This window comes from Eumetopias jubatus, unplaced genomic scaffold (genome assembly GCF_037043125.1).
Source record: "Eumetopias jubatus isolate StellerSeaLion01/CBP00866 unplaced genomic scaffold, mEumJub1_p1.0 scaffold_2, whole genome shotgun sequence".
Lineage (NCBI taxonomy): Eukaryota > Metazoa > Chordata > Mammalia > Carnivora > Otariidae > Eumetopias > Eumetopias jubatus.
The window spans coordinates 201358395-201382684 of record NW_028274808.1 but is presented as its reverse complement, the minus strand read 5'-3'; the positions used below and the strand labels follow the sequence as shown (position 1 = coordinate 201382684).

The window sequence follows — 24290 nt, the reverse complement described above, 5'->3', positions numbered from 1 at the left end:
CCAAAAATCCCCATTGAGAGAGAAATGGTCAGGAGTCAGCTGCCGACTCTTCTCAGCTGGTGTTCACTCAGCTCCAGGTCCTCTGTCTTCTCCGATAAAGAGCCTCTGGCCGTGTCAGCGGGGGGTGACTGTCCTGCGGCCCCCACCAGCCCCCACCCCCGAGAGGGCCTGGAGCCCTGGAGCAGAGAGGCCAGGCTGGCCCAAAACACAGCTCCGGGGCTTTCTTTAGAAAAGCTATACTTTAATTACTTGGATCGTTTGTACAATGAAAACAGGCACCAGAAGACTGGTCTCAATGCTCACAACCATACAAAAGACAAATACAAAACCTGCGCATGGCGTGTGCAGCCCGGCGTCTCCCGCTCCGGGGCACGTGGCAGGCCGTCCCCACCCCGTTCTCAACTGTGCTGGGCCTCACTTTGGTCCCCTCAACCTCGTGGGACGGGAAGAGCGGCGCACTAGCAAGGAAGAGCCCTCCCTCGTGGTCAGTGGAATTTAAGAAAAAAATTAAAAAAAAAGATAAAAGTCTAACAGGCAGAGCTGTCGCTAAAATTAGGAAGTTATAAGTTTTTTGGTTAACTTTAACATTCAAAAATGCAATATTGAATCCAAAAAAGTATCTGAAATCACACAAAAGGTAACCCATATTAAAATTTAAAAAATAAGTCCAGAACACCCCCAAGAAATGAACCTAAAAGCTTCCGTGGGCTGGGGCTCGGCAGCAGTCGTGGGCCGGTCACGGGTCGTCCCTCAGCCCCGCAGTGAAGGTGGGCGGGGGCGGGGGGGGCCCTAGGACACATTGGCCATGGGCTTGTACTTCTTGAAGCGCGTCCACTGGCCTGTGGCATAGTTCATCTCGAACACGGTGTCCACCAGCATGGTGGTGCTGCCCTGGCCATCCGACTTGGGCAGGTCCTCCGTGTGCTCGCTGAGCTTGATCTGGATCACGTCGCCCTGCTCCTGGCACGGGTTCTCTGTGGAGGGCAGGGGCTGCTGGGCGGGGCACTGGGGGGTGGGGGTGGGTGGGGGGCGGGGAACCCGTTCCCCCCACCCTGCGGGGGGGGGGGCCCTCATCCCCCCACCCCGGCGGGGCCGGCCGTGCACACCCACCTCGGGAACCGGCCATGAAGCCCAGGATGAGGGCCTTCTCGGGCCGCGTGACTTTGTTGGCCGTCTTGAACATCTCCTGCGCAGCGAACATCTGCTCTCTCTGCAAGCATGGGGAGAGGGGGTGTGGGTACCCGGGCCCACCCAGCACCCCTGCCCGTGTCCACCTGGAGGCCCCTGCCAGGCACTCTCCAGGTGTGGGTGGCTGAGGCCACACGCCCTTCCTGGTGGCTCTCGCCTGTCACCTAAGGCACACCTACCGTGAGCGACAGGTTCTTCTTGGGCTGCTGCTGGGCAGGGGGCTGGGTCTGTGGGGTGACCATGGCCACCGGAGGTGTCTGGGCGGCCGGGGTGACGGCTGGAGGTGTGGTGGGCGTCAGCGGTGAGGTGGGTGTCGAAGGCGCAGGTGCGGCTGGGCTCGGGCCGCTGTTGTACATGGGGGCCCTCTGCTTGAACTGCGCTGGCAGCGCGGGGCTGGGGGCACTGGGCTCCTCGGGCGGCCGGCTAGCCTGCAGGCCAGCTTCCCGAGAAGACGGTGCTGTAGGCAGAGCAAGATCTGGTGAGGGGGCCGGCCGGGCCCGGGGACCCCCGCCCCCACCCCACCCCCCTCGGGAAAGTGGGGGGCAGGCTCTGCCCCACCTCCCAGGCCCTGACCACTCGACCCTGCTTGCCCTGAGACCTCAACTCCGGGTCCGCACGGCGGGGGGCGGCGGGGGGGGGAACAGGGACACCCCCCCCCCCCCCACCTTGGAGCCAAAGGTCTCCGGCTTCTCTAGGCCGGCAGACGAGATGCGCGGCCCGGGGCCCCCCGCCCAAGGCCCTGGTAAAACAGGAAGGCCGCTGCCTCCAGCCCGATGAGGCCACTTGCGCTCCCGGGACCAAGCTCCTGGTGGGCAAAGCCAAGCCCAGTGGAGTGAGAGCCCCAGAGGCGAGGCCATCACCCCGGATCCTCCTCTGCTTCAGAGAGGCTGGGACCGTGAGGGGACCCCTGGGCCCCGAGGCGCGGTCAGCCAGGCCACCCCCCTCCCCCAGCAGACCGCGCTCCCGCCGCAGTACGCTAAGGGGCCGCTGCCTGTTTGCCCCCAGAAAAGGCGGAGCAGGTGAAAACTTTGGGTTCGTTCCTGGAAACTCGCGCCAGCAGGTCAGCACCAGCAACGGCTCAGGAAGGAGGACACAGCAGCCCCGTGGCAGCGAGTCCGAGTCCGAGGCCGCTCCGTCCCACCCCAGCGCGCGGGCGGGGAGCTCACCTGCCGGGCTCTCGGAGCTGGGGACGTAGGACGAGGCCGGGACCGCGCTGGGTGTGGCAGGCAGGTAGCTCGTGGACGGCAGTGCCGGCTCGCTGTTCAGGGACCCGAGTTTCTGGAACACAGAGTTTACAGTCCCTCCTGGAGGCGGGGGGTGGGGGGGGCGCCCAGGGCTGGCTCCAGCGTGAGCCTCCACCCCCAACCCTGGGGCAGGACAGCGGGCTCCGCTCCCCTCAGGGCGGGACTGCCCCCATCTGCTTAGGGAGCTTCTCAAAGCAGCCGCCGCTCGGGAGAGAAGTTGCTCGAGGTCCCCCCTTACCACAAAGCCAACGATAAAGGGAAGACTCCCTCGTTGTAGGAAATGAGGGAACAGCCCCGCAACAGGAAGAAACTAAGCCACTACCCAGAAACCACCCTGGCCCCGGGGCCCTTCTCCAGCCCTAGCCCGGGGCCTTGAACCCACGCGCTGCACGGTCCGTGGGGACGAGACTCCCAAGCAGCAGGCCCTGTCTGGCCGCTGACCTCCCCAGTCACGGGCAGGCCTCGAGCCCCACACGCAGGGCCGACGGCCAGCGCCTGCCCGCCCGCCCTCCCTCCCTTGCACCTGCAAGGCCGGCACTGCCACCTCCGCCGGACAGAGGGGAAACCGAGGCACAGCAGTGAGGGGACTCGCCAAGGAGCCCCCCCCCCCCCCCAGAGCACACGCAGCATGCGTGCGCGCAACCCTACTGCGATGTCCTCCCCCCGCCCCGGTCGGGGCCTCCGGCCGGCGCTGCCACCCACAGGGCACATCGTGTGGCTAACCAGCGGGCCGAGGGCGGCGCGCACGACGGCGCACGAGGGGCTGGGGGGGGCGGCAGGCGGGCCGTCGGGGACGCAGCCCCACCTGTGTGGACACCAGGCCAGCCGCGTAATCCGGGGTGGCGTTCTCCACCACGGTCTCCTCCTTGGCCGGCTTTTCCACCACTTCCGCATCTGCCAACAAAGCAGAGTCCTCGCCAGTGCCCCCGCCAGCGTGGCACCCCACGAGCGGGCCCCCGGGGTGCGGGAGGGGCCCCGTCAGCCGGCGGCCGGAAACACCTCGCTGAGCGTGCGCCTCAAACCCAAGTCTCCGGCAGAGCGCGCGGTGCGCTAGTTTCAGCGAAGCTCTGCCACGTGTGATCCCGGCTCCCCCGTTAAGGACCATCTCGTCACAACACACAGGCCACCGGTGGCACGAGAAACACGAGACGGACTGGTCGGGGGCGCGGGCCCGACCCGCACGGACCCTGCAGGGAGCCCCGCGGACGTACCGAGCGTCTTCCTCCTCCTCTTGGCCTCCCGGCCGGCGCCCACCATGTCCAGCTCAGAGATGTCGAGCAGCTGCCAGAACAGACAGAGGCCCGCCCGTGACTGCCGTGTGGGCGGCGCCGGGCCGCTCTGCTGAGGCCGCAGAGAACCGAGGGGAAGTGCCCACCTTCACTCCCCTCTCCTTGCGCAGCGGTGTCCTCGAGGGCGGGATGGGGGTCCGGTTCCCGGCAGCGCTGAAGACACTGGGGGCGGCGGGACTGCGGAAGGGCGCCTGCTTCGGGATGCCTTTGAGCGGGGCTGCGGAGAGGACAGCGCCCGTCGGTGGCTGCCTGAGGACGGGGCCGCCCCGCACGGCAGGGCTGCGGGCAGGGGCTTGTCTCCTGCCCCTTCCACGCTGTGCCGCAAGAAGCAGAGCCGCTCCGCCAGCCCCCTGGACGGGAGCGAGGCCCAGTGCCCTCCCTGCCCCCCACAAGCCTGTCAGGGGCTCAGCAGGCACGACCCCGATTCAAACGGACTGGCTGGGTCTCTGAGGGGGTGGGGGTGACGTCACCAGGGCACCAGCGACCCCGGGCATTAGGGGGTGAGGGGCCACCTCTCCGGGGAGCCAAGCGCTCAGGCGTCAAGTCAAAGAGCGAGGCCACAGGAAGTGATGACATCACAGCCAATCTATGACATTTTTGCCAAAAACACCAAAAAAAGATCCATGCCTACAGCCACCCACCCTAACACACCAGGACTCTCAGCCTAGCTTCCTTCTTGCCCCTCTCGGTGATGAGGACCGTTCACGGCTAGATCCCCAAACGCTCTGCAGACAGAATCCCCCCCGCCCCCCAAGGCTGGTCCCCAGGCTGTCGAAACGGACTCGCCTGACACACAGGGACGGTGCCTCCTGAACAGGGCCTGTCCCCGTCCCCGGGCGTCTGGCGCCTCCCCTCCGCCGCCTCCAGGACCCCATCTCAGCACTCAAACATGGACCCACGCTGCCATGCCACAGTGTGACGCGGGCGCAGGCACCGCCAGGACCAGAGAAGCACGCTGGACCTTGAACTGGACGCTGTGTCAAGGGCACAGTGACCACGCCACTGCCCCCAGGACCTCGCTGGGTGGGGCAGGCCCTACAGAACGGGGACCCCCCCCCCCGCCCAAGGCTTCCCTTTGGGCTCCGACAGGTGTGTGCATCTCAGATGACCCAGCTTCCCTGCTATTCGGTCGGCCCTGGGCCCTGGGCCGCGGGAGAATGGCCATTCTGCCCTCTTTGGGTTTTCTGTCCAGTGCCTTCTGGGGACAAGCCCCAGGGCAACCGGGTCTTCTGGTCACAGCATCTGTTCTGTTTGTGTGCAGGGCTGTTTCCAACCCTGAGGGAGGGGGGAGGTGCGGCCTGACAACACGAGTTGCAGGGGCGCCCCTCTCTCTCTGCCCACAGAGCAGCTCTGGCCGTGACCCACACCGACCCACACCCGCCTGTGTTCGCTACACAGAGAGGGAGGGAAACCAGCGTTTCCCTCAAATTCTGGTCTGGCTCCTCTTAGCATGTTCACACAAACTTCCAGGTGCTTCTGCAAGTGGAAAACCTGAACTCAACCCTGAGCTCTCTCGTCATTTCACGTGTTCCCTTCACTAACACACCTCAAGGCGCCTTCAGGGCCTGTGGCCGGCGCCGATCTCAACACTTAAATGACGCTGCTAACAAGGAAAGACCGTGACTTTGAGGCTGAGCCCCAGGTTCTGACAGGCCAGGGACAGCTCAGACCTGGGGCCGGCCCAGGAGCGTGCAGCCTTACTTGTGGTGTCCATCTTGCGGAGCAGCCCCCGGCCCTTGGCGTGGAAGGGCACCCCCGCGCTCCTCTTCAGCTGCTGGGCCGTCTCGGTGGCTGTAAAAGGGTTGCGTCAGGTGAGCCACGCGCCCTGCACCGCAGGGGCGCGACGCCTTACTAAATCTGGCTCCCGAAGAAGCCTGATCTGTATGCACTGTTACAGACACAGGGCCCGCTTTTCCTAAATAAGCATTCACGCATTCCCTGAGCAGCCCAGTCCGACTTCCAATGTCCTGTTTTCTGCTTAGCAAACCCTACTCTCAAGGAAGCAGAGCCAGGGGGGCAGAAAGAACCGCACTCCAGAGGCCCCAAGAGGGGCTTTCTGTCTCTCCGGTGGACCGGAGGGAGGCCCCATTGGCCCGGTGGAGCATGCCCACACAGGCGGTCACCGGGCAAGGTGTGCTGTTTCTCCTCACAGATGCATAAATATGAGGAAGGAAACGAGAATTTCCTGAGATGGCTCGGTGGGACGGGAGAAGGGGAAGGTGAACCGCGAGGTGGCGGGGGGGCGGGGGTGGCGCACCAACTCACCATGCGGGCACCGGGGCCTGAGCCTGCGCCCCCGTCCTGCCGGCTCCATGAAGCCACAGAGCAGCCCCGGACCCAGGACCCTAGCTTCTTGGCAATCAGGGCATTTATGTATACGGTTCATACCAAGTCCACAGCCATTCAAAATAAAAGCTAAATGAAATCTGAGTTTTGCCATTTGGTTGAAGGACTCCATTTCCTTGCCTTTTTATCTGGCAAATATCTTCCACATGCATTCGATAACACCACTACTTGAGAAAACATTAAATAAAATGGCCAAAAATCTTTAAGGTCAAAAGGACATCATCTGCAACTCCAGAAAAACACAAAATTCTAAGAGTGAGGGCCCAGCCTTTCAAAAAGCCCTCACGAGGCCACCTTTCTCACTGCCCACGTGACGTGGTTTGTAGATTTCATTTTTTGTAACAAAGATTAGACACTTTAACCTAAAAATTCTGAAGTTTCTAAAGCAGACTTCAGAACACGATTTAGCATAGCAGTGATAAATTTCTAAAAAAAAAAAAAAAAAACCCCAAAACTTTATGTAGCCACTGTCTTGAACGAAGTTTAGGTATCATAAAATCTAAAGGAACTCTAGAAATAAAAAGCACAGAGGAAGACAGAAGCGTGACCTGAGCCGTGGAGTCCCTAGCGCTGCTGGGCCTCCAGAGGCGGCCGGGGCGGGGGGGCACTCACATTTCTGCAGGAGCTCTGCCCTCAGCGTAGCGCTCTTCGGTTTCCTTTTTAACTGAAAATGTTTCACTGGGGGAGTGAGGGGTCCGGCGAGGGTCGTCAGGGCGTTTTTATTCAAGTACTGGCACTCCAGGGGCAGCATGGCGGATGCTTCACACTCGTTCACTGCTCATTCGAGAACCAACACAACACGTTAGGAGCTGCCAGGCCCTCACCTGGCCGTGGCTAGCACAGCTCATGTGAAAATGCGAACCGAAAATGCAGTCTCCCATTTATGGTCCTGGATCTTCCGCTTTGTTTTCAACACAGAAAACAAGTGCATGGACTCCCCAGAGGCTCCACTCCACCATCACCCAACAGTCAAGGCCGCCAACGCAGCTGGCGGTCAGACGGGTGGCCCAACCGCTACATCCTGGCTTGCCTGCTACTCGTCAGCCCGGGCACCACAGATGAACGTCAATACAACCATTTTTGGAGGGTGCTGTAAGCACCCTAAGGGCATCAGAAATGCTGAGACACGCCCCCAGCAGCAGGAAGGGAAAGTCTGTGGTGGTCACAGCCTGTGGTCGCTCCCGGCCCCTGCTGAATCCTGGCCCTCAGAAGCAGCACCCAGGCAGCTATCTGGCTCTGGGTGTTCACCCAGGAGTCTGAGCTCAGGAGAAACCCTGGGGGAAGGAGCTCAAACCCAGCCCCCACTCTTCCTGTGCACCCCTCCCCCATGCCAAACCCTCTAGGACCAGGTCCCCCAGCGGCCGAGGAGCCCACCTGCAGCTGAAGACAGAGCAGGCCCTTCCCACCCAAGAGATGTCACCCAGGTGGGCATGGACCTCGCTGGACCCTTGTCAAGCTAAGCACCAGGACAGAGACATCTTGGGTCTACTTCCCGGTGCTCCTGCAGCATCCGTGGAGCGTGTGGGCCATTAGAGATCAAGTGAAAACCGACAGTGTGACAGGGTAGTCACCTCGTAGGGGAGAAAGGGCTGTGTCAGGGGCCACCTGCAGGGAATGATGGTCCAGCCACTCGGCCTGCAGCAGCACGGGTTCCGTCTCTAAGGGGCACACCAGATCCAGTTCTCCAAATGAGGAGAGGAACCTGGGGAGGAACAGCCTGCCTCCTCCTCTATGTTCTTTCTGACCATTTGAGAATATTTCCTAAATGGTTTTCAGCTCACGTTCAAAACAACTGAACTGGTGATATTTTCAAGATGCATTTCTGAGCATCTACTCTGTGCCAAGGAATGTTCTAAGCTCTAGAGTGCATTGCAACCTGAAGGGGCAGAAGCCATGGCCTCAATGAGCTGAGCAGGGAGAGAGGGCACGTGAACGCGAAAACGGTGTGAAATCTCAGATACAGCAGCAAGTGCGGGGAGCAGCGGCCTGTCCTGAGCTCTGTCTGGCTAGAAGCTGGGGGGCAGCGTCCAGGGCGGCAGGGGCGGGCTGTGTACACAGCGCGCAGGCACAAAATGCAACATTCTAGACGCCAAATTCACTCCAGAAAAAGAGGTTTAAAGGAAGACCTGTTTCCCTCCTCCCAGCATAAAACACACACACAAATACCCTTTTCTCTAAGTTCTCCTAAAATATCTTGAACGTTGGGATTCTGCTCTTCGAGGTCAAGGTTAAGCGAGCCTGTGTCGGGAAAGGACTTCAGGATGTCAGCTACCATGAGAACCCAGGGGTCCGAGTCCAGGGTGGCCAGCTGGATAATCTCCGCCAGGGCACCTTTCATCTGCCGAGAAAGGAGAGACAGTAGTCCTGAGCGGGGGGCCCCCAAGAGACACCACCCCTGCCCACCCCTCCCAGGAACACCCCCCCCACCACCACCACTCTGACACGCGCCAGCGCCTTGCTCAGGATGGTAGGACGGAGTGGGGCAGAAGCCAGCGTCTGTGCACCTTCGTTTTTAAACAGAGGGGAGCCCCCTCTGCACCCCGCTGTAGCTTCTGCGGGGCACACGACAGCATCCCACCTCTACAGCAACTGCCTCCACGCCCCATCCTCTCGGGAGCCTGCGGGCTCTCCTTCCTCTGTGCCCCCCACCCACGGCCATCCCACTTCCCCGGGCTGCCACAGCCTCTGCCAGCTTGCGACTCCCACTCACAGTGATGCCCCCACCTGGGCCAGTTGCCTGCCCACCCTCCCCTGGGGGGCCGCATCTCCCCACAGCCTCCGAGATGGCTCCCAGAGGCACCCAGGCCCCTCGTGTGCCCAAACAACAGCAGACGGGAAGGCTGTCCAAAGACGGGCAACTGCCTTTGAGTGCATGCTACCCAGAACCTATGGCAGGCCACCAACACCCCTGCTTAGGAAACCTGCTGATGGGGAAATTTCGGGATGGGGAGGCCGGCCCACAGTCCTGGGAGCACTGACGTAGGTGGCCCAGCCACGCTCAGCAGAACAGAGGGCTGGGGAAGGGGCAGAAGGCGGCGCACAGCTCTGGCTGTGTGACCCCCCCCCCCCCCGCCCTGTCACGCCACCTCTCCGGAATGGGCCAGAGCCCGGGGAGGCCCAGAGCTCCTTTCCATTCCTCAGATGTGAGATTCGTCACTCCTGGCCTGACGGTGTCACCACACCCAAGTGCACGTCGGGTCCCACCCACCAGGGGAGAGGCACCCCTGCCCGGAGCTCAAAGCTCCGATTCTGACACTGGGCGCCCCCTGTCGGCCACACACAGGACCGGGCGCCAGTGGACGGGTTCTAAAGGCCGTCTCTTGAAAGATGCAGAAGTATGTTCTTTTCATGGCAAAAACTGTAAACGTTTATTTTTTAACATCTGTGGTGGGGGGCGTTTTATTGTTATAGAAGAATGGCCCCACCCACCACCTTCCCCCTTTTCTTTAGCTGAGCTATAAGCTCTATTCTACATTAAAAACAAAAAGGCACAAAATGAAAATTTAAACAATTTTGCTTGTCTCTTACTACAGAGTTAAGGATAAAAACAGGTCTCAGGCAAACTAAAATTATATATAAAAAAATTACTCCTATCTAAATGTGTCTTCAGTGGCTCAGTAAGATGACAGGTTCCACCGTCAACGATCACCCCCAAAGCACTGAGAACAAGAAACACAGACTGTGTATGTGAGGAAAGTCCTGAGCGCCCATACTCGCAGAGGACAACGCAGGAAGGGAGAGGCCACAAAGGTGATGTGGGCCCCACGGGCCGGCACACCTCACACACCCGGGAGACCAGCATCAAAAACGTGGGCAGCAATCAATGTTGGCAAAGGGGCAGAGAGACTGGAGCCCTCTGGACACACCGCTGGGCACGTAGCACTGGGAGCCGGGCTGGCGGTTCCTCAAAGAGATGAGCATGGAGACCAAGCAGCTGCAGTGGATCCTACGGGGCAGTGGAAAAAATGAGGCCACCACACACGCACCGATACAGAAGCCTCCCAAGATGAGATTTACAATGAACCAGACCCTCTAACAACCTACCCGTTCTATAGACCCCGAGTCTCTCCCGAGAGCCACAAAAGGTGGGGTGTTAGGGACACAGACACAAGCAAGACATAAGACCTGATCTCAAAACGCTCACAAGTGAGCACAAGATAAACAGAGAATCCACTTGTGTTCACGAAAGCCTACTGTTTTGGGGCACCTGGGTGGCTCAGTCGTTGGGCATCTGCCTTCGGCTCAGGTCATGATCCCAGGGTCCTGGGATCGAGCCCCACATCGGGCTCCCTGCTCCGCGGGAAGCCTGCTTCTCCCTCTCCCACTCCCCCTGCTTGTGTTCCCTCTCGCTGTGTCTCTCTCTGTCAAATAAATAAAATCTAAAAAACAAAAACAAAAAAACCCCACTAAATCTTCAACAAGAATCCTACATTCAGCCATGTTTTCATGGTAGGCTTTCACTGGGTTTCTGGGGGGACACAGATGCTTGAATAAGAAGCTTCCAGTTCGGGCGCCTGGGTGGCTCAGTTGGTTAAGCGACTGCCTTTGGCTCAGGTCATGATCCTGGAGTCCCGGGATCGAGTCCCGCATCAGGCTCCCTGCTCAGCAGGGAGTCTGCTTCTCCTGCTTCTCCCTCTGACCCTCTTCCCTCTCGTGCTATCTCTCATTCTCTCTCTCAAATAAATAAATAAAATCTTTAAAAAAAAAAAAAAAGAAGCTTCCAGTTCGGGCGCCTGGGTGGCTCAGTTGGTTAAGCGACTGCCTTCGGCTCAGGTCATGATCCTGGAGTCCCGGGATCAAGTCCCACATCGGGCTTCCTGCTCGGCGGGGAGTCTGCTTCTCCCTCTGACCCTCTTCCCTCTCGTGCTCTCTATCTCTCATTCTCTCTCTCTCAAATAAATAAATAAAATCTTTAAAAAAAAAAAAAAGAAGCTTCCAGTTCTTGCAAGAGGGCAACCTGGCATGGGCCACTGGAACATCGCATGCCCTCACAGGTGTGTGTGCTCACAGGCTCTCCCTCTCTCTCTCTCTCTCTCTCTCACACACACACACACACCACACACAAATCCCTGAGAAAAAAAGTTGGCCTGCATCTAAATGCATGGTTGGAGACAGATCTGGGACTCTGAGGAAAATAAAACTGGCTTCCAATCTCACAGCATTAAAGACCCATTAGTGAAATGAGAGAGGCACATATAACAGCTTCTTAAAACTTCAAAAGCACAAACCATAAACCAAAAAATTTATTACTGTGTATTAAAATGAAAGATTTCTGTTCAGTGAAGGGCAAACGAAAAAGTTAACAGACAGGTAACAGAATGGCAGATGCAATCTGTAATGTTCAAAACCAGCAGTGTTTACTATCCAAAATATACAGAGTCCCTGCAAATCAACAAGACAGCAACCCCAATAGAAACAAAGGCAGATGCTATTCTTTTTTTTAAGATTTTATTTATTTATTTGTCAGAGAGAGAGGGAACACAAGCAGGGAGAGAGCCAGAGGGAGAAGCAGGCTCCCCGCTGAGCCGGGAGCCCGATGCGGGGCTCGATCCCAGGACCCCGGGATCGTGACCTGAGCCGAAGGCAGATGCTTCACCGACTGAGCCCCCCAGGCGCCCCGAAGGCAGATGCTGTTCACAGGCAATGAATAAGGCAGAAGTTTGAGAAGGCAGCGAACACAGGAACAGCAGCCTCAAATGAACACAAGGTAGCACTTTCCAACCACCTGATCCACAAAAACAGAAAAGTGGACGGACCCGAGGGGGAAGGGTGGGGGCCCAAGCGCACACTGCAGGTGGCAGTGAGGGTGGCACCATGTCACCATTTAAGCAGCTATGTTCTACGACCCAACATTCCCACCCCTGGGCGCAGATCCCAAAGAAACCTTCACAGTGACCCCTGGGTAAGATAAGAAGCTCTGTGCTGCGGCACTACTTGTCATAGCCGGGCTGGAGAGCGGTGTGCACAGGGACACCAAGCATGGGGGCGCAGCGTAGCAGACCCGGAGTCTGCCCGTCTTCTGCGGGGGGCCTGACAGTGCCTACTGAGGGCTTGCGGGCCACGTCAAAAAAAAAAAAAAAGGAATGACAGACACAGCTTTGAACAATCCCTTTACTAACGTGCAAACGTTCTTAGCTCACAGGCCTTACGAACAGGTCACAGCCAAGTTTGCCAACCCTGGGATTAGATGAAGAGCAACATGGGTGAATCTTGAAAATAATGTTTTGTTTAAAAACTCTGACTTAAGTACATAGACAATATAATTTACATCAACTAAAAATAATATGCTCTGGGTGCCTGGGTGGCTCAGTCGGTTAAGCGACTGCCTTCAGCTCAGGTCACGATCCTGGAGTCTCGGGATCGAGCCCCGCATCGGGCTCCCTGCTCAGCGGGGAGTCTGCTTCTCCCTCTCCCGCTCCCCCCTCTTGTGCGCTCTCTCTCTCTCTCTCAAATAAATAAATAAAATCTTTAAAAAAAATATATATGCCCTGAAGGATGTGAACAGGTTCTCTACCAAAGAAGATTTGCGGTACGAGCCTGACGAGAGATGCTCGGCGTCGTTAGTGACTATGGAACACTGAGCCCTAGGACAGTGCCTGAGAGGGCAAGGACACCACCAAACGGAGAGCGTGGCAGCTGGAGCCCTGGCCACTGCCAGAGGGAAGGTAACACGAGACCGCCACCTTGGAGAGCAGCCCCCCAGTTTCTTTAGAAGTGAAATACAGAGGGGTGCCTGGGGGGGCGCAGTCGGTTAAGCATCCGACTCTTGGTTTCGGCTCAGGTGCCGATCTCAGGGTCGTGGGATCCAGCCCGAGGCAAGCTCTGAGCTCAGCAGGAGTCTGCTGGAGATTCTCTCTCTCTTCCCCTCCCCAAGTACTCTCTCTCAAATAAATAATTCTTTTTTTAAAAAAAGGGAAGTGAAACACACACCTAGCACCTAGCTACCCATCTCCTGTGTGTTTCCCCTGGAGAATGACAGTCCACACGAGGAGATACCCGTTTCTGGAGCATGTCCACACGGAGGCAGCCTACTCAGCAGTCAAAGTTAAGAACTATAGGGGGCGCCTGGCCGGCTCCGCCGGAGCACGCAGCTCTTGATCTCAGGGTCATGAGTTTGAGCTCAGGCTGAATGTAGAGATTATTTAAATAAACTTTAAAAAAAAAAGTTAAGAGCTAGGGTGCCTAGGTGGCTCAATCGGTTAAGTGGCTACCTCTGGCTCAGGTCATGATCCCGGGGTCCTGGGATCGAGTACCCTTACCGGGCTCCTTGCTCAGCGGGAGCCTGCTTCTCCTTCTGCCTCTCCCCCTGCTTGTTTGTTCTTTCTCTCTGATCAATCAATAAATAAAAATCTTCAAAAAAAGTTATGAGCTATTAGTACACATGGACACATGGGTTAATCTTAAAATTATGATGTTAAGTGAGAGAAGCCAGACCAAAAACATCACTCTGTATGATTCCATGAAATAATACTCTAGGAAATGTGAACTAATCTACAGTGACAGAAGCAGATGCACAGGAGAGGGACAGGAGACCCAGGTGGTGATCCTTCTCTGTGCTAGTTTACAGGTGTGCAGAGGTCACATCACACGCATTAAATACAGGCAGTTTAGGTCAATTACACCTAAAAGCAATACACACACTTTTAAAGGACACATGCAAAAAGACACATGTTAAACAGAACTGGGGCGCCTGGGTGGCTCAGTGAAATGTCTGCCTTCTGCTCAGGTCATGATCCCGGGCTCCTGCTCAGCAGGGAGCCTGCTTTTCCCTCTCCCTCTGCCCCCACTCCCTCTCCCTTCCCCTGCTTGTGCACACACGCTCGCTCTCAAAGAAATACATAAAATCTTTAAAATAAATAACGAGAAGAGAACGGTTGGTGCCTGCGGAAATGTGGGAGCAGAACGTGGGGGTAAAAGTAAGTGCCACAGCACAGACTCCGTAGGAAGGAAGAAGGAGTCAGTAAACAGTTTAACCACAGACGAAGGAAGGGATGGGGTGGTAAGTTAGACACTATCCAGACCATAAGAAAGAAAGGAAACCACTAGAAACTGCACAAGGGAGACATTCGGCTCAGGAGACAGAGGGAAATCCCACATGCACCTCCTTGGAGAAGCAGACAACAAGGGAGAGAAACTGAGGTATAGGCAATTATGTGACGGGATAACTGCTGAGATTTTCTAGAATAGACGGAAGATACCTGTAATTTCAAAAAGCCCACCAAAACATGCCATAGGAAAATGCAGGACTACAGAGTGACCCAGTGTCCTGGGCCAACGCTCTGAGGCCATCAGGGGGAAGCCTACAACCTGATGCAGGCTCCTGCTTGCTGTGGGATGGAGCTGCACCCCACAGGCAGAAAAGAAACAACAGAGGTGCTGGATGGGGGCGGGGGGGGGGGCATGGCAGCAGAGTTGAGGTAAAATGTTAATGAAGTGGTGAGTCTGTGTGTCAGAAGGTCTGTGTCAGAACCGTGACGTGCACCTGGGTGCAGCGTCCTTGAACACAACACAGGTGAGAGCGAGGCTGTCACGTCCACACGTTCCTATCCGACTTTCCGCCCCTGACTTGGAAAGTGAGGCTGTTTCTCTGTGTCTAAGCGTCAGATCCTCCAAGTAAAAGCGGGACATTTCATTCTTGTGAAGATGATTTCAAGCAGCAAAGTTTCCGAGCTGTCATTTTGGACAGTGGGTTCTCGGTGAATAAGAGCCACAGTGAGTAAAGGGTGCGCTATGACCACCCTCCCAGCTGCAGTGTGACCTTGGGAGAAACTGCCTCTGGTTCACTCTGCAGCTGGTCTTATCTTTCTGATAGTCCAGCTGATGAGTCTACAGTTCCCCAGTCCCTGAGCACTGGCATCCCTAGGACTCCCCCTGGTCATCTCATGAGTTGGTTAATTTTGCATAATAAACAGTACCTCACGGCCACCTCTGCTTCCCCAGAACTTCCACTGGTGCCAATGTCAATGTCTTAGACCAAAGTGATCACCGGTTTTATCCAGTACCAGCATTTATTATTTCCTAAACACCCTTTCAAATATAGCCAAAACATCAAGTCACTATTTACCTTTTACGACACTTTGTAATTTAATTTAGCAAAACACCTCATGTACATTGTCTCCCAAAATCATTAGCCTACATTTTCAAGACATCATTCTTACTCCCCTAACCAGATAAAAATTCTTAGAGCAGGAGCCTCAACTGAATTCTGTACCCCTCACTAAATAAACCAAAGCAAGGGATCATTCAAATCTCTCTTACTCCTCCCAGGTATTAGCTAAGAACTGTTGTTTATTTAGCTTTTGAGAGGAACAGATACATCACAAAACAAGTAAACTGGTTTCAGGATTCCACTAAGAAACACAAGCTGTAGCAGATGCTATGATGGTTAATTTGACTGGGCCAGGGGTGACCAGACATCTGCTCAAACAGAAGTTCTAAGTATGTCTGGATGAGATTAATATCTCAATTGGTAGACTCAGTAAAGCAGACTGCCCTCCCTAATGTGGGTGGGCCTCATTCACTCCACTGAAGACACAACTCCAGCTTGACTGAACTGGAACACGGGTCTTTCCCAGTCTTCAGATATGGACGAAACACTCATTCTTCTTGGGACTCCAGCTTGCTGGCTTTCTAACTAGCACTACACATCAGCTCTCTTGGGTCTCAAGCATGCTGGCTGCAGATCTCAGGACTTCCTAAATTCCATAATCATGTAAGCCAATTCCTTTCCATAAAAGCCACCCCCCCATATATGGCATATATAGGTATTTATAGGGCACACACACACACACACACACACATGCACGCACGTGGACACACCCTACTGGTTCTGTTTCTCTAGAGAACTCTGTCTCACACAGTGTGGAACACATCTAGCCCAGTTATCTAGTCCCCCTGTATCTATGGTCCTATGTAGAAAACCTTAATCTTTAGAATAACATCCCAAAAGTATCAGACCCTTAAATAACTTAAGAAAGATAACTAAGTGAATTAAGATGTTTTAAAAATTTTCTTGGGGCACCTCGCTGGCTCAGTTGGTAGAGCATGTGACTCTCAATCTTGCGGTGGTGAGTTTGAGTCCCACACTGGGTGTAGAGATTACTTAAAAATAAAATATAGGGGCTCCCGGGTGGCTCAATTGGTTAAGTTCTGCCTTCGGCTCAGGTCATGATCCCAGGGTCCTGGAATCGAGCCCCGCATCGGGCTCTCTGCTCAGCGGAGTATCTGCTTCTCCCTCTCCCTCTGCCTGCTGTTCCGCCTGCCTGTGTGCCCTCTCTCTGTCAAACAAATAAAATCTAAAAAAAATAAAATAAAAAATATTAAGAAAAGAAAAAATTTTCTTAACACCAAGAAAATAAAAATGCTTTTCAGAAAAGTAAACTACCCAGAATTACCTAATTGTTTTTCAATCCAGCTAGTAAGTTCTTAATTATAACTTCTTATAATACGGAGGTGCCTGGCTGGCTCAGCTGGTAGAGCACGTAACTCTTGGTCTTGGGGTCACTGAGTACAAGCCCCATGTTTGGTACAGAGCTTACTTAAAAGAAAATAAAAAATTCTTATAATATGGACAAAGTCCCAGAACTACATATATTGATATATATCAATGAAAAAAGCTGATATAGGGGCGCCTGGGTGGCTCAGTTGGTTAAGCGACTGCCTTCGGCTCAGGTCATGATCCTGGAGTCCCAGGATCGAGTCCCGCATCGGGCTCCCTGCTTGGCAGGGAGTCTGCTTCTCCCTCTGACCCTATCCCCTCTGATGTGCTCTCTCTCTTTCTCTCTCTCTCAAATAAATAAATAAAATCTTTAAAAAAAAAAAGAAAAAAGCTGATATATCTATATTAAAGCTGGACAAAAAAAGACTTTAAGGACAAAACATTACCACATATAGAAATCTCTATATAAAGATCCATGGTTCAGTTTACCAGGCAACTATAACAGTTCTAAATTTGCATATACCTAATAACATAGCCTCAAAATACATAAAGCAAAAGTTGATAAAACCATAAGGAATGACAAATCTATATCATAATAGAGATCAACATACGCCCCTAATTGATAAAATAGTTTTTTAAAAATCAGTAAGACTACAGTAGACCTATATAATACAATAAACAAATTGACATAATGAACTGTTGGGTTCATTGGGTAGTGGATCTCAAAACTAGAGATTAACATGCTTCTCAAGTTCAATCACAATGTTTACAACAACTGACTATATATTTCGCCATTAAGCAAATCTTAAATTTCAAACAACTAAAATATTGTACACTGTATTCTCTGACAAGTACTCAATTCAGCTAGAATTCACTAACAAAAACATAACTATAATCTCTCACTCTCCAATGTATGGAAACTAAGAAACAATTCTAAACTATACAGCATCAGTGAAGAAATCATCATAGAAATTAGGAAATACTGTGACTTAGTAATGAAAATGCCATTTATCAGAACTTGCAAGGATGCAGCTAATGCTGGGAGTAGAAGAAAATTTATGGCTTCACACATATATTTTAGGAAAAAAGCTAAAAAATGAAGTCGCACTCAATCTCCAACTTAAGAGATTAGAAAAAGAACAAAATAAAAAAGAAAGTAGAAGGAAAAAATAATGAAAGTGCAAAAAAGTAGTGAAACAGAAAACAAATACATAACAGAGAATATCAACAAAGCCAAAAGTTGGTACTTTGAAGTCTTAGAAAATTGACAAGTATCTGATGAATCAAGAAAAAGAAAAATGAGAGAAAAAAAATGAAAAAGGGAACATCACTGCACATGCTTCTGATATTAAGAAGATAAAAGGATATTAACTATGTTATGCTAATAAATTTGAAGTTTAAGTAGAAATGGCTAATCCTTTAAAAATATATATAACATTTAACCTTTACTTAAGACTATAAAACCAAAAAACAATACTCAAAAATCTTCCCACAAAGAAAATCCAGGTCCCCCATATGGTTTTATTACTAAGTTCTACCAAACATTAGCAAGAAATAATTTGATTATAAAACTTTCCAAAGAAAAGGAAAACAGAGGATACACTACAATCCCTTTTATAAGGGTAGCATAACTTCATACCCAAATCTGACAAGACAATATGAAAAAGTAAAATTAGAGGGGTGCCTGGCTGGTGCAGTCAGTTAAGCACCCTACTCTTGGTTTCAGCTCACGTTATGATCTCAGGGTCATGAGATCGAGCCCCACAGTGGGCTCTGTGCTCAGCACGGGGTCTGCTTGAGATTCTTTCTCCCTCTTTGTCTGCCCCTCCTGCTCATGCTCTCTCTAAAATAGATAAATAAATCTTAAAAAAAAAAAGATAAAGTAAAATTAGAGGTAAATTTCACCCATGAACATAAATATAAAATTCCTATACAAAATATCAGGACAACATAATCCAACAATATAAAATGGCTAAATTGGGGGCACCTGGGTGGCACAGTTGGTTGAGCCTCTGACTCTTTAGTTTCAGCTCAGGTCATGATCTTGGGGTCCTGGGATCAAGCCCCACATTGGGCTCTACACTCAGTGCAGAGTCTGCTTCAAACTGTCTCTCCCTCTGCCCCTTCCACCCCATGGTGTTCTCGCTCGCTCTCTCTCTCAAATAAATAAATAAATATTAATAAATAAATAAAAATAAAATGACTAAATTAGGTTTATACCTCAGGGATACAAAGTTGGTTTACACTTAATGCTATTCCATAAATATGGAGAATTACATGCCAATTGTAACAAATTAACCATTTGTTAAAACTCAAAACCCATTCATGTTCACACCACAGGATGGCTATATCAAAAAGACTGATGATAACAAAGGATGGGAAGGTGTGAGAAACTCGAACACTCAAAAATCACTCGTGTAAAATGTAAACATGCTAAGGCCACTGTGGAAAACAGTTTGGCAGTTCCTCAAAATAGTTATAATATGATCCAAGCAATTCTTCTTCTAGGCATATACCTGAGAATTGAAATCCAATGTCCACATTGAAAACACAGGTCTATAAAAACTTGTTATGAATTCTCACAGCAGCATTATTCATAATAGTTAAAAAGAGTAAACAACCCAAATGTCCATCAACTGACAAATAATTGATGAATAAAATGTGGTCTATCAATACAGTGGAATATCATTCAGTTACAAAAAAGGAATGAAATAGAAACATACTACAACATCAACGAGCCCCGAAAGTATTACACTAAGTAAGAGAAGCCAGGCACAAGGACCACATATTATGTGATTCCACTCACACGATGCCCGGAACAGCTAAATCCCTAGGCACAGAAAGCAGATTAGTGGCTGCCTCAGGCTGGAGAAGGTGGGAGTAGTGGTGGAGGGGAGACTGCTAACAGGTATGGGTTTACTTTGGGGCTGATGAAAATGTTCTAAAATTGACTAGGACGATGGTTACACAACTCTGAATATACCAAAAACCACTGAATTGTCCATTTCAAATGAGTGAATTGTATGGTATGTGAATTATATCTCAATAGAACTCCTAAGAAAACTCATTCATGATTACAACTTTAAAAAAAATTTTAAGAGCTCCTGGGTGGCTCAGTCGGTTAAGTGTCTGCTTTTGGCTCAGATCATGGTCCTGGAGTCCCTGGATCGAGCCCCATGTTGGGCACCCTGCTCAGCAGGGAGTCTGCTTCTCCCTCTCCCTCTGCTCCTCCCCCTACTCGTGCTCTCTCCCTGGCTCACTCTCTCAAATAAAATCTTAAAAAAAAAAAAATTAAAAAAAATTTAGAAGTAGGGGCATCTGGGTGGCTCAATTGGTTGAGTGTCTGCCTTCTGCTCAGGTCATGATCCCAGGGTCCTGGGATGGAGTCCCCCATCTGGCTCCTTGCTCAGCAGGAAGCCTGCTTCTCCCTCTGCCTGCCGCACCCCCCTCCCTTGCTTCTTTCTTTGTCAAATGGATTAAAAAAAAAAAAAAGTTAAAAAAGATAAATAAATAAAAAATATATTAAAAATCTAGAAATAGAAGAGAATTTCCTTAACCAGATAAAATCTATCTACCAAAAATAATAGGAAACATAGTATTTACCAGCAAAACAGTCAAAGTTCTCATTGTGTGATAAGAAAAAAGACAATGTACTGGAGGGGTCCTGGTGGGTGCAGCAAGGCAAGAAAAAGTAGTAAAAAGTAATTGGGAAGAAATTAGTAAGTACACAGAAAAAGAAAGAGTCAACAGGAACATTATTGCAATTGGTAAGCTTTAACACAGAAGCTATTCACAAACTCATCTAAAAAAAATATTTAACAGATACCATTTATGACAGCATGAAAAATATGTCTAGTAACACATCTAACAGAAGATGGAAGATCTCTATGAAGAAAGCCATAAAATTTTATAACAAATAAAGGAGATCTAAATAGAGAGGTATGCCCATATTCACAATTTATCAGATTCAATATTATTAAGAGGATTTCACCCCAGAATGCACTATAAACTCAACTCAGTCTTAATCAAAATCTCAACATGATGTATGTGTAAACTGAGGAGTGAAGATTAAATATATACAGAAGTAGAAACAACTTAGAGTGGCCAAAGATGCTTCTAAAGAATAAAGTGGGAGGGTCTGCTGTGAGCTGGCAAGACATGTGTATACAGTGGCAGTAACAGGACCTAGTGGGTTATTGACACAGTGATATATAAATAGCCTGAAGGAACAGAGCAGAGCCCAGGCACAGACCCACAGAAGTGACAGTGCAAATCAACAGCTGCTTCAATAAATGGTGCTGGACTAATCGGACATCCATGTGGAAAACAAAACTGGACTCCCAGCTTGACACAATGGTCAATTCCAGGTAGACTGAAGACTCCAATGTGAAAGGCAAACTGAGCTGCTCAAACACGACAGCAGGAGCACCCTCCCTCCAGGCAAGGCACCACATCCTGAACAAGACAAACTCCGCCCCGATCACAGGGGAAAGCAAGACTGGCACCGGCCCCCAGTTACAGCTGAGAGCGTCTGTACCTCCACAGATTCTGTGAAAAAGCCTACGAGAGGCTTAAAACTGGAAAAGAGCTGTAAAATATATAACTGAAAAAGAACTGCTAGCCAACGTTTATATATATATGTGTATATATATAAAGTTTTTTAAAAAACTACATAGCAAAAAAAAAAAGACTGTCAGGAAAAAAACCCACAAATGATGTAAAGAGGTAACTCACAAAAAAGAAAATCAGTGAATAATACATGAAAGGATGCTCAACCATGTTAGTATTAAGGCGAACACAAGTCAAAACCACCCAACGCGGTGACTGTACTTACTTACTGTATTGCATATTTGAAAGCTGCTAAGAGAAGTCTTAGAAGTTCTCATCCCCCCCCCCCCCCAGTTCTGCATGTACGGTAGACTTACTGTGCGGATCATAAGCAATATATGCAAACACTGTATCATTATGTTGCATGTCTGAAACTAACATTGTATATGTCAAATTACACCAGGGGGCACCTGGGTGGGACCAATTCTTGGTTTTGGTCAAGTCCTGATCTGAGGGTCCTGTGGTTGAGCCGCAGGAGGGGCTCCCCGTTCAGAGGGGAGTCTGCTTCTCCCTCTGCCCTCCTCCCTCACGTGCGTGCTCTCTTTCTCTCAAAGAAATAAGAAAATCTTTAAGAAAATTTTTTTAAGTGGTGCAGGTACTTTGGGAAAAAACAAACAAGAAAAGCCACCGAACACCTTTATGCACCCAGCAGGCTGGCAAGTGTGGGTGAGGAGTTTAATCTGATACAACCACTTTGAAAAACAATGTAGCATAATGCGATGACCCCACAACCCCAAAGCTAGATATCGTACCCTAGAGAAGTCCATGCTTCCTGACACCCTAACGCAAACACAATAACGCTGGCAACAGCATTATCCACAACAGCCAAAAGCTGTCCACAACCCATTGTGTCCCCAGAACAGGACGGATCAAGCGCTGCCCGCTCCGGGAAGGGAACACTATTCAGCAAGGAAAATTAACCGGGAGTCGCGGCAGTGTGGATGCATCCACCCCGGGCACACGCACGCGCACAGCAGGCGCCGCTACTCGGCCAGCCCCACAAATGTGCACCTGTGCACCGGCTCCACCGGGCCACAGCGAACTTAGAAACTACAGCAGTGTCCTCACAAAAACTGCAACAGTCGTGGCACAAAGTTGAAGCAACCACGGGGCTTTAGTATCTTGAAAAACTACTTTACCTCGCACGAAAAACGACACCATATGCCGTTATGGAAAAAAACAGAAGACAAATCTCACACATCCACTCATTTGAACACAGTGAAGTGTTCGTGCGTGTTAAGAATTCAAAGAATACAGGGCCCTGAACGAGCGGCTATTCCGTAAGATGCCCAGAACAGAACCCGGAGTCCACCGCGCTCCCCGGCTCCGGATCCCGGCTCCGGAACCCGATCGCGGCTCCGGGGCTCCCCAGCCTCCCCTCCCGGCCGGTGGGCTCCAGCCCCTCCCCACCAGCAACCCGGGCGCGGGGAGGGTGAGGCCTGTGGGTCAGACGGTCCGGAGCCAGGCAGGCCTGACCCGGGAGAAGATTAAGAGGGTCCGTGGGCAGGGGGGCGTGAGGGTCGGGGACGAGGGTCCCGGGACGGGAATGAGGGTCCGTGCCAGGGGGAGTGAGGGTCGGGGGGTCCCGGGACGGGAATGAGGGTCCGTGCCAGGGGGAGTGAGGGTCGGGGGGTCCCGGGACGGGAATGAGGGTCCGTGCCAGGGGGAGTGAGGGTCGGGGGGTCCCGGGACGGGAATGAGGGTCCGTGGGCAGGGGGAGTGAGGGTCGGGGACGAGGGTCCCGGGACGGGAATGAGGGTCCGTGCCAGGGGGAGTGAGGGTCGGGGGGTCCCGGGGCGGGAATGAGGGTCCGCGGACAGGGGGAGTGAGGGTCGGGGGGTCCCGGGACGGGAATGAGGGTCCGTGGGCAGGGGGAGTGAGGGTCGGGGGGTCCCGGGGCGGGAATGAGGGTCCGTGGGCAGGGGGAGTGAGGGTCGGGGGGTCCCGGGACGGGAATGAGGGTCCGTGCCAGGGGGAGTGAGCGTCGGGGGGTCCCGGGGCGGGAATGAGGGTCCGTGGGCAGGGGGAGTGAGGGTCGGGGACGAGGGTCCCGGGGCGGGAATGAGGGTCCGTGCCAGGGGGAGTGAGGGTCGGGGGGTCCCGGGGCGGGAATGAGGGTCCGTGGGCAGGGGGAGTGAGGGTCGGGGACGAGGGTCCCGGGGCGGGAATGAGGGTCCGTGCCAGGGGGAGTGAGGGTCGGGGGGTCCCGGGGCGGGAATGAGGGTCCGTGGGCAGGGGGAGTGAGGGTCGGGGACGAGGGTCCCGGGGCGGGAATGAGGGTCCGCGGACAGGGGGAGTGAGGGTCGCGGACGAGGGTCCGCGGGCAGGGGGAGTGAGCGTCGGGGGGTCCCGGGGCGGGAATGAGGGTCCGTGGGCAGGGGGAGTGAGGGTCGGGGGGTCCCGGGACGGGAATGAGGGTCCGTGCCAGGGGGAGTGAGCGTCGGGGGGTCCCGGGGCGGGAATGAGGGTCCGTGGGCAGGGGGAGTGAGGGTCGGGGACGAGGGTCCCGGGACGGGAATGAGGGTCCGTGCCAAGGGGAGTGAGGGTCGGGGACGAGGGTCGGCGGGCAGGGGGAGCGAGGGTCGGGGACGAGGGTCCCGGGGCGGGAATGAGGGTCCGCGGGCAGGCGGAGTGAGGGTCGGGGACGAGGGTCCGCGGGCAGGGGGGGCGTGAGAGTGGGAGGGGTTCCGGGTGACGGTGAAGGTCCGGGGCAGGGCTGCGAGGGGGTACGCAGGGACCGTCGGAGAGGAGGGGGCAGGGCCCGGGGTCTCGGGTCACTGGAAGGGGCGGCCCCGCGCCCCCACCGCCGCCCGCCTCACCTCGTCCACGGTGCGGCGCGGGAGGTGCAGCGTCCCGAGCAGCAGCTTGAGCTTCACGGCCGATGAGAGGCCGTGGAAGCAAAGGCGGATGTTGTCGATGACCGCGGCGGTGAGCAGGGACGCGATGCTGGGCGGCGCCCACAGCTCGTCCGTGGCCCCCAGCTTGTTGTGCAGCCACAGGCCCGTGTCGCTCTCCCGCATGGACGCCATCTTGGGGGGAGAAAGCCGGGTGCCGCCGAGCCGGCATCTTATGAAGACACCTACGCGCCCGCGGCGAGGACCCCCAACATGGCGGCGCCCGCCGGAGAGGGCCGCGGTGGCGTCTCTGGAGGGGCGGGGCCTCGGCGAGGCGCTTCGT

General features: G+C 53.3%; 1 protein-coding gene across 1 annotated transcript; it reads right to left on the bottom strand.

Moving 5' to 3' along the window:
- Positions 1–220: 220 nt before the first annotated feature.
- On the bottom strand, positions 221–24290 carry NELFA (negative elongation factor complex member A). The gene is made up of 11 exons (XM_028088035.2): positions 23933–24290; positions 8234–8405; positions 6680–6841; positions 5423–5512; positions 3808–3938; positions 3644–3713; positions 3238–3326; positions 2355–2466; positions 1368–1645; positions 1111–1210; positions 221–974 (listed from the first exon to the last, which is right to left on the bottom strand). Exons 1-11 carry the CDS (start codon positions 24140–24142, stop codon positions 790–792), a joined length of 1599 nt encoding a protein of 532 aa, XP_027943836.1. The 5' UTR covers positions 24143–24290; the 3' UTR covers positions 221–789.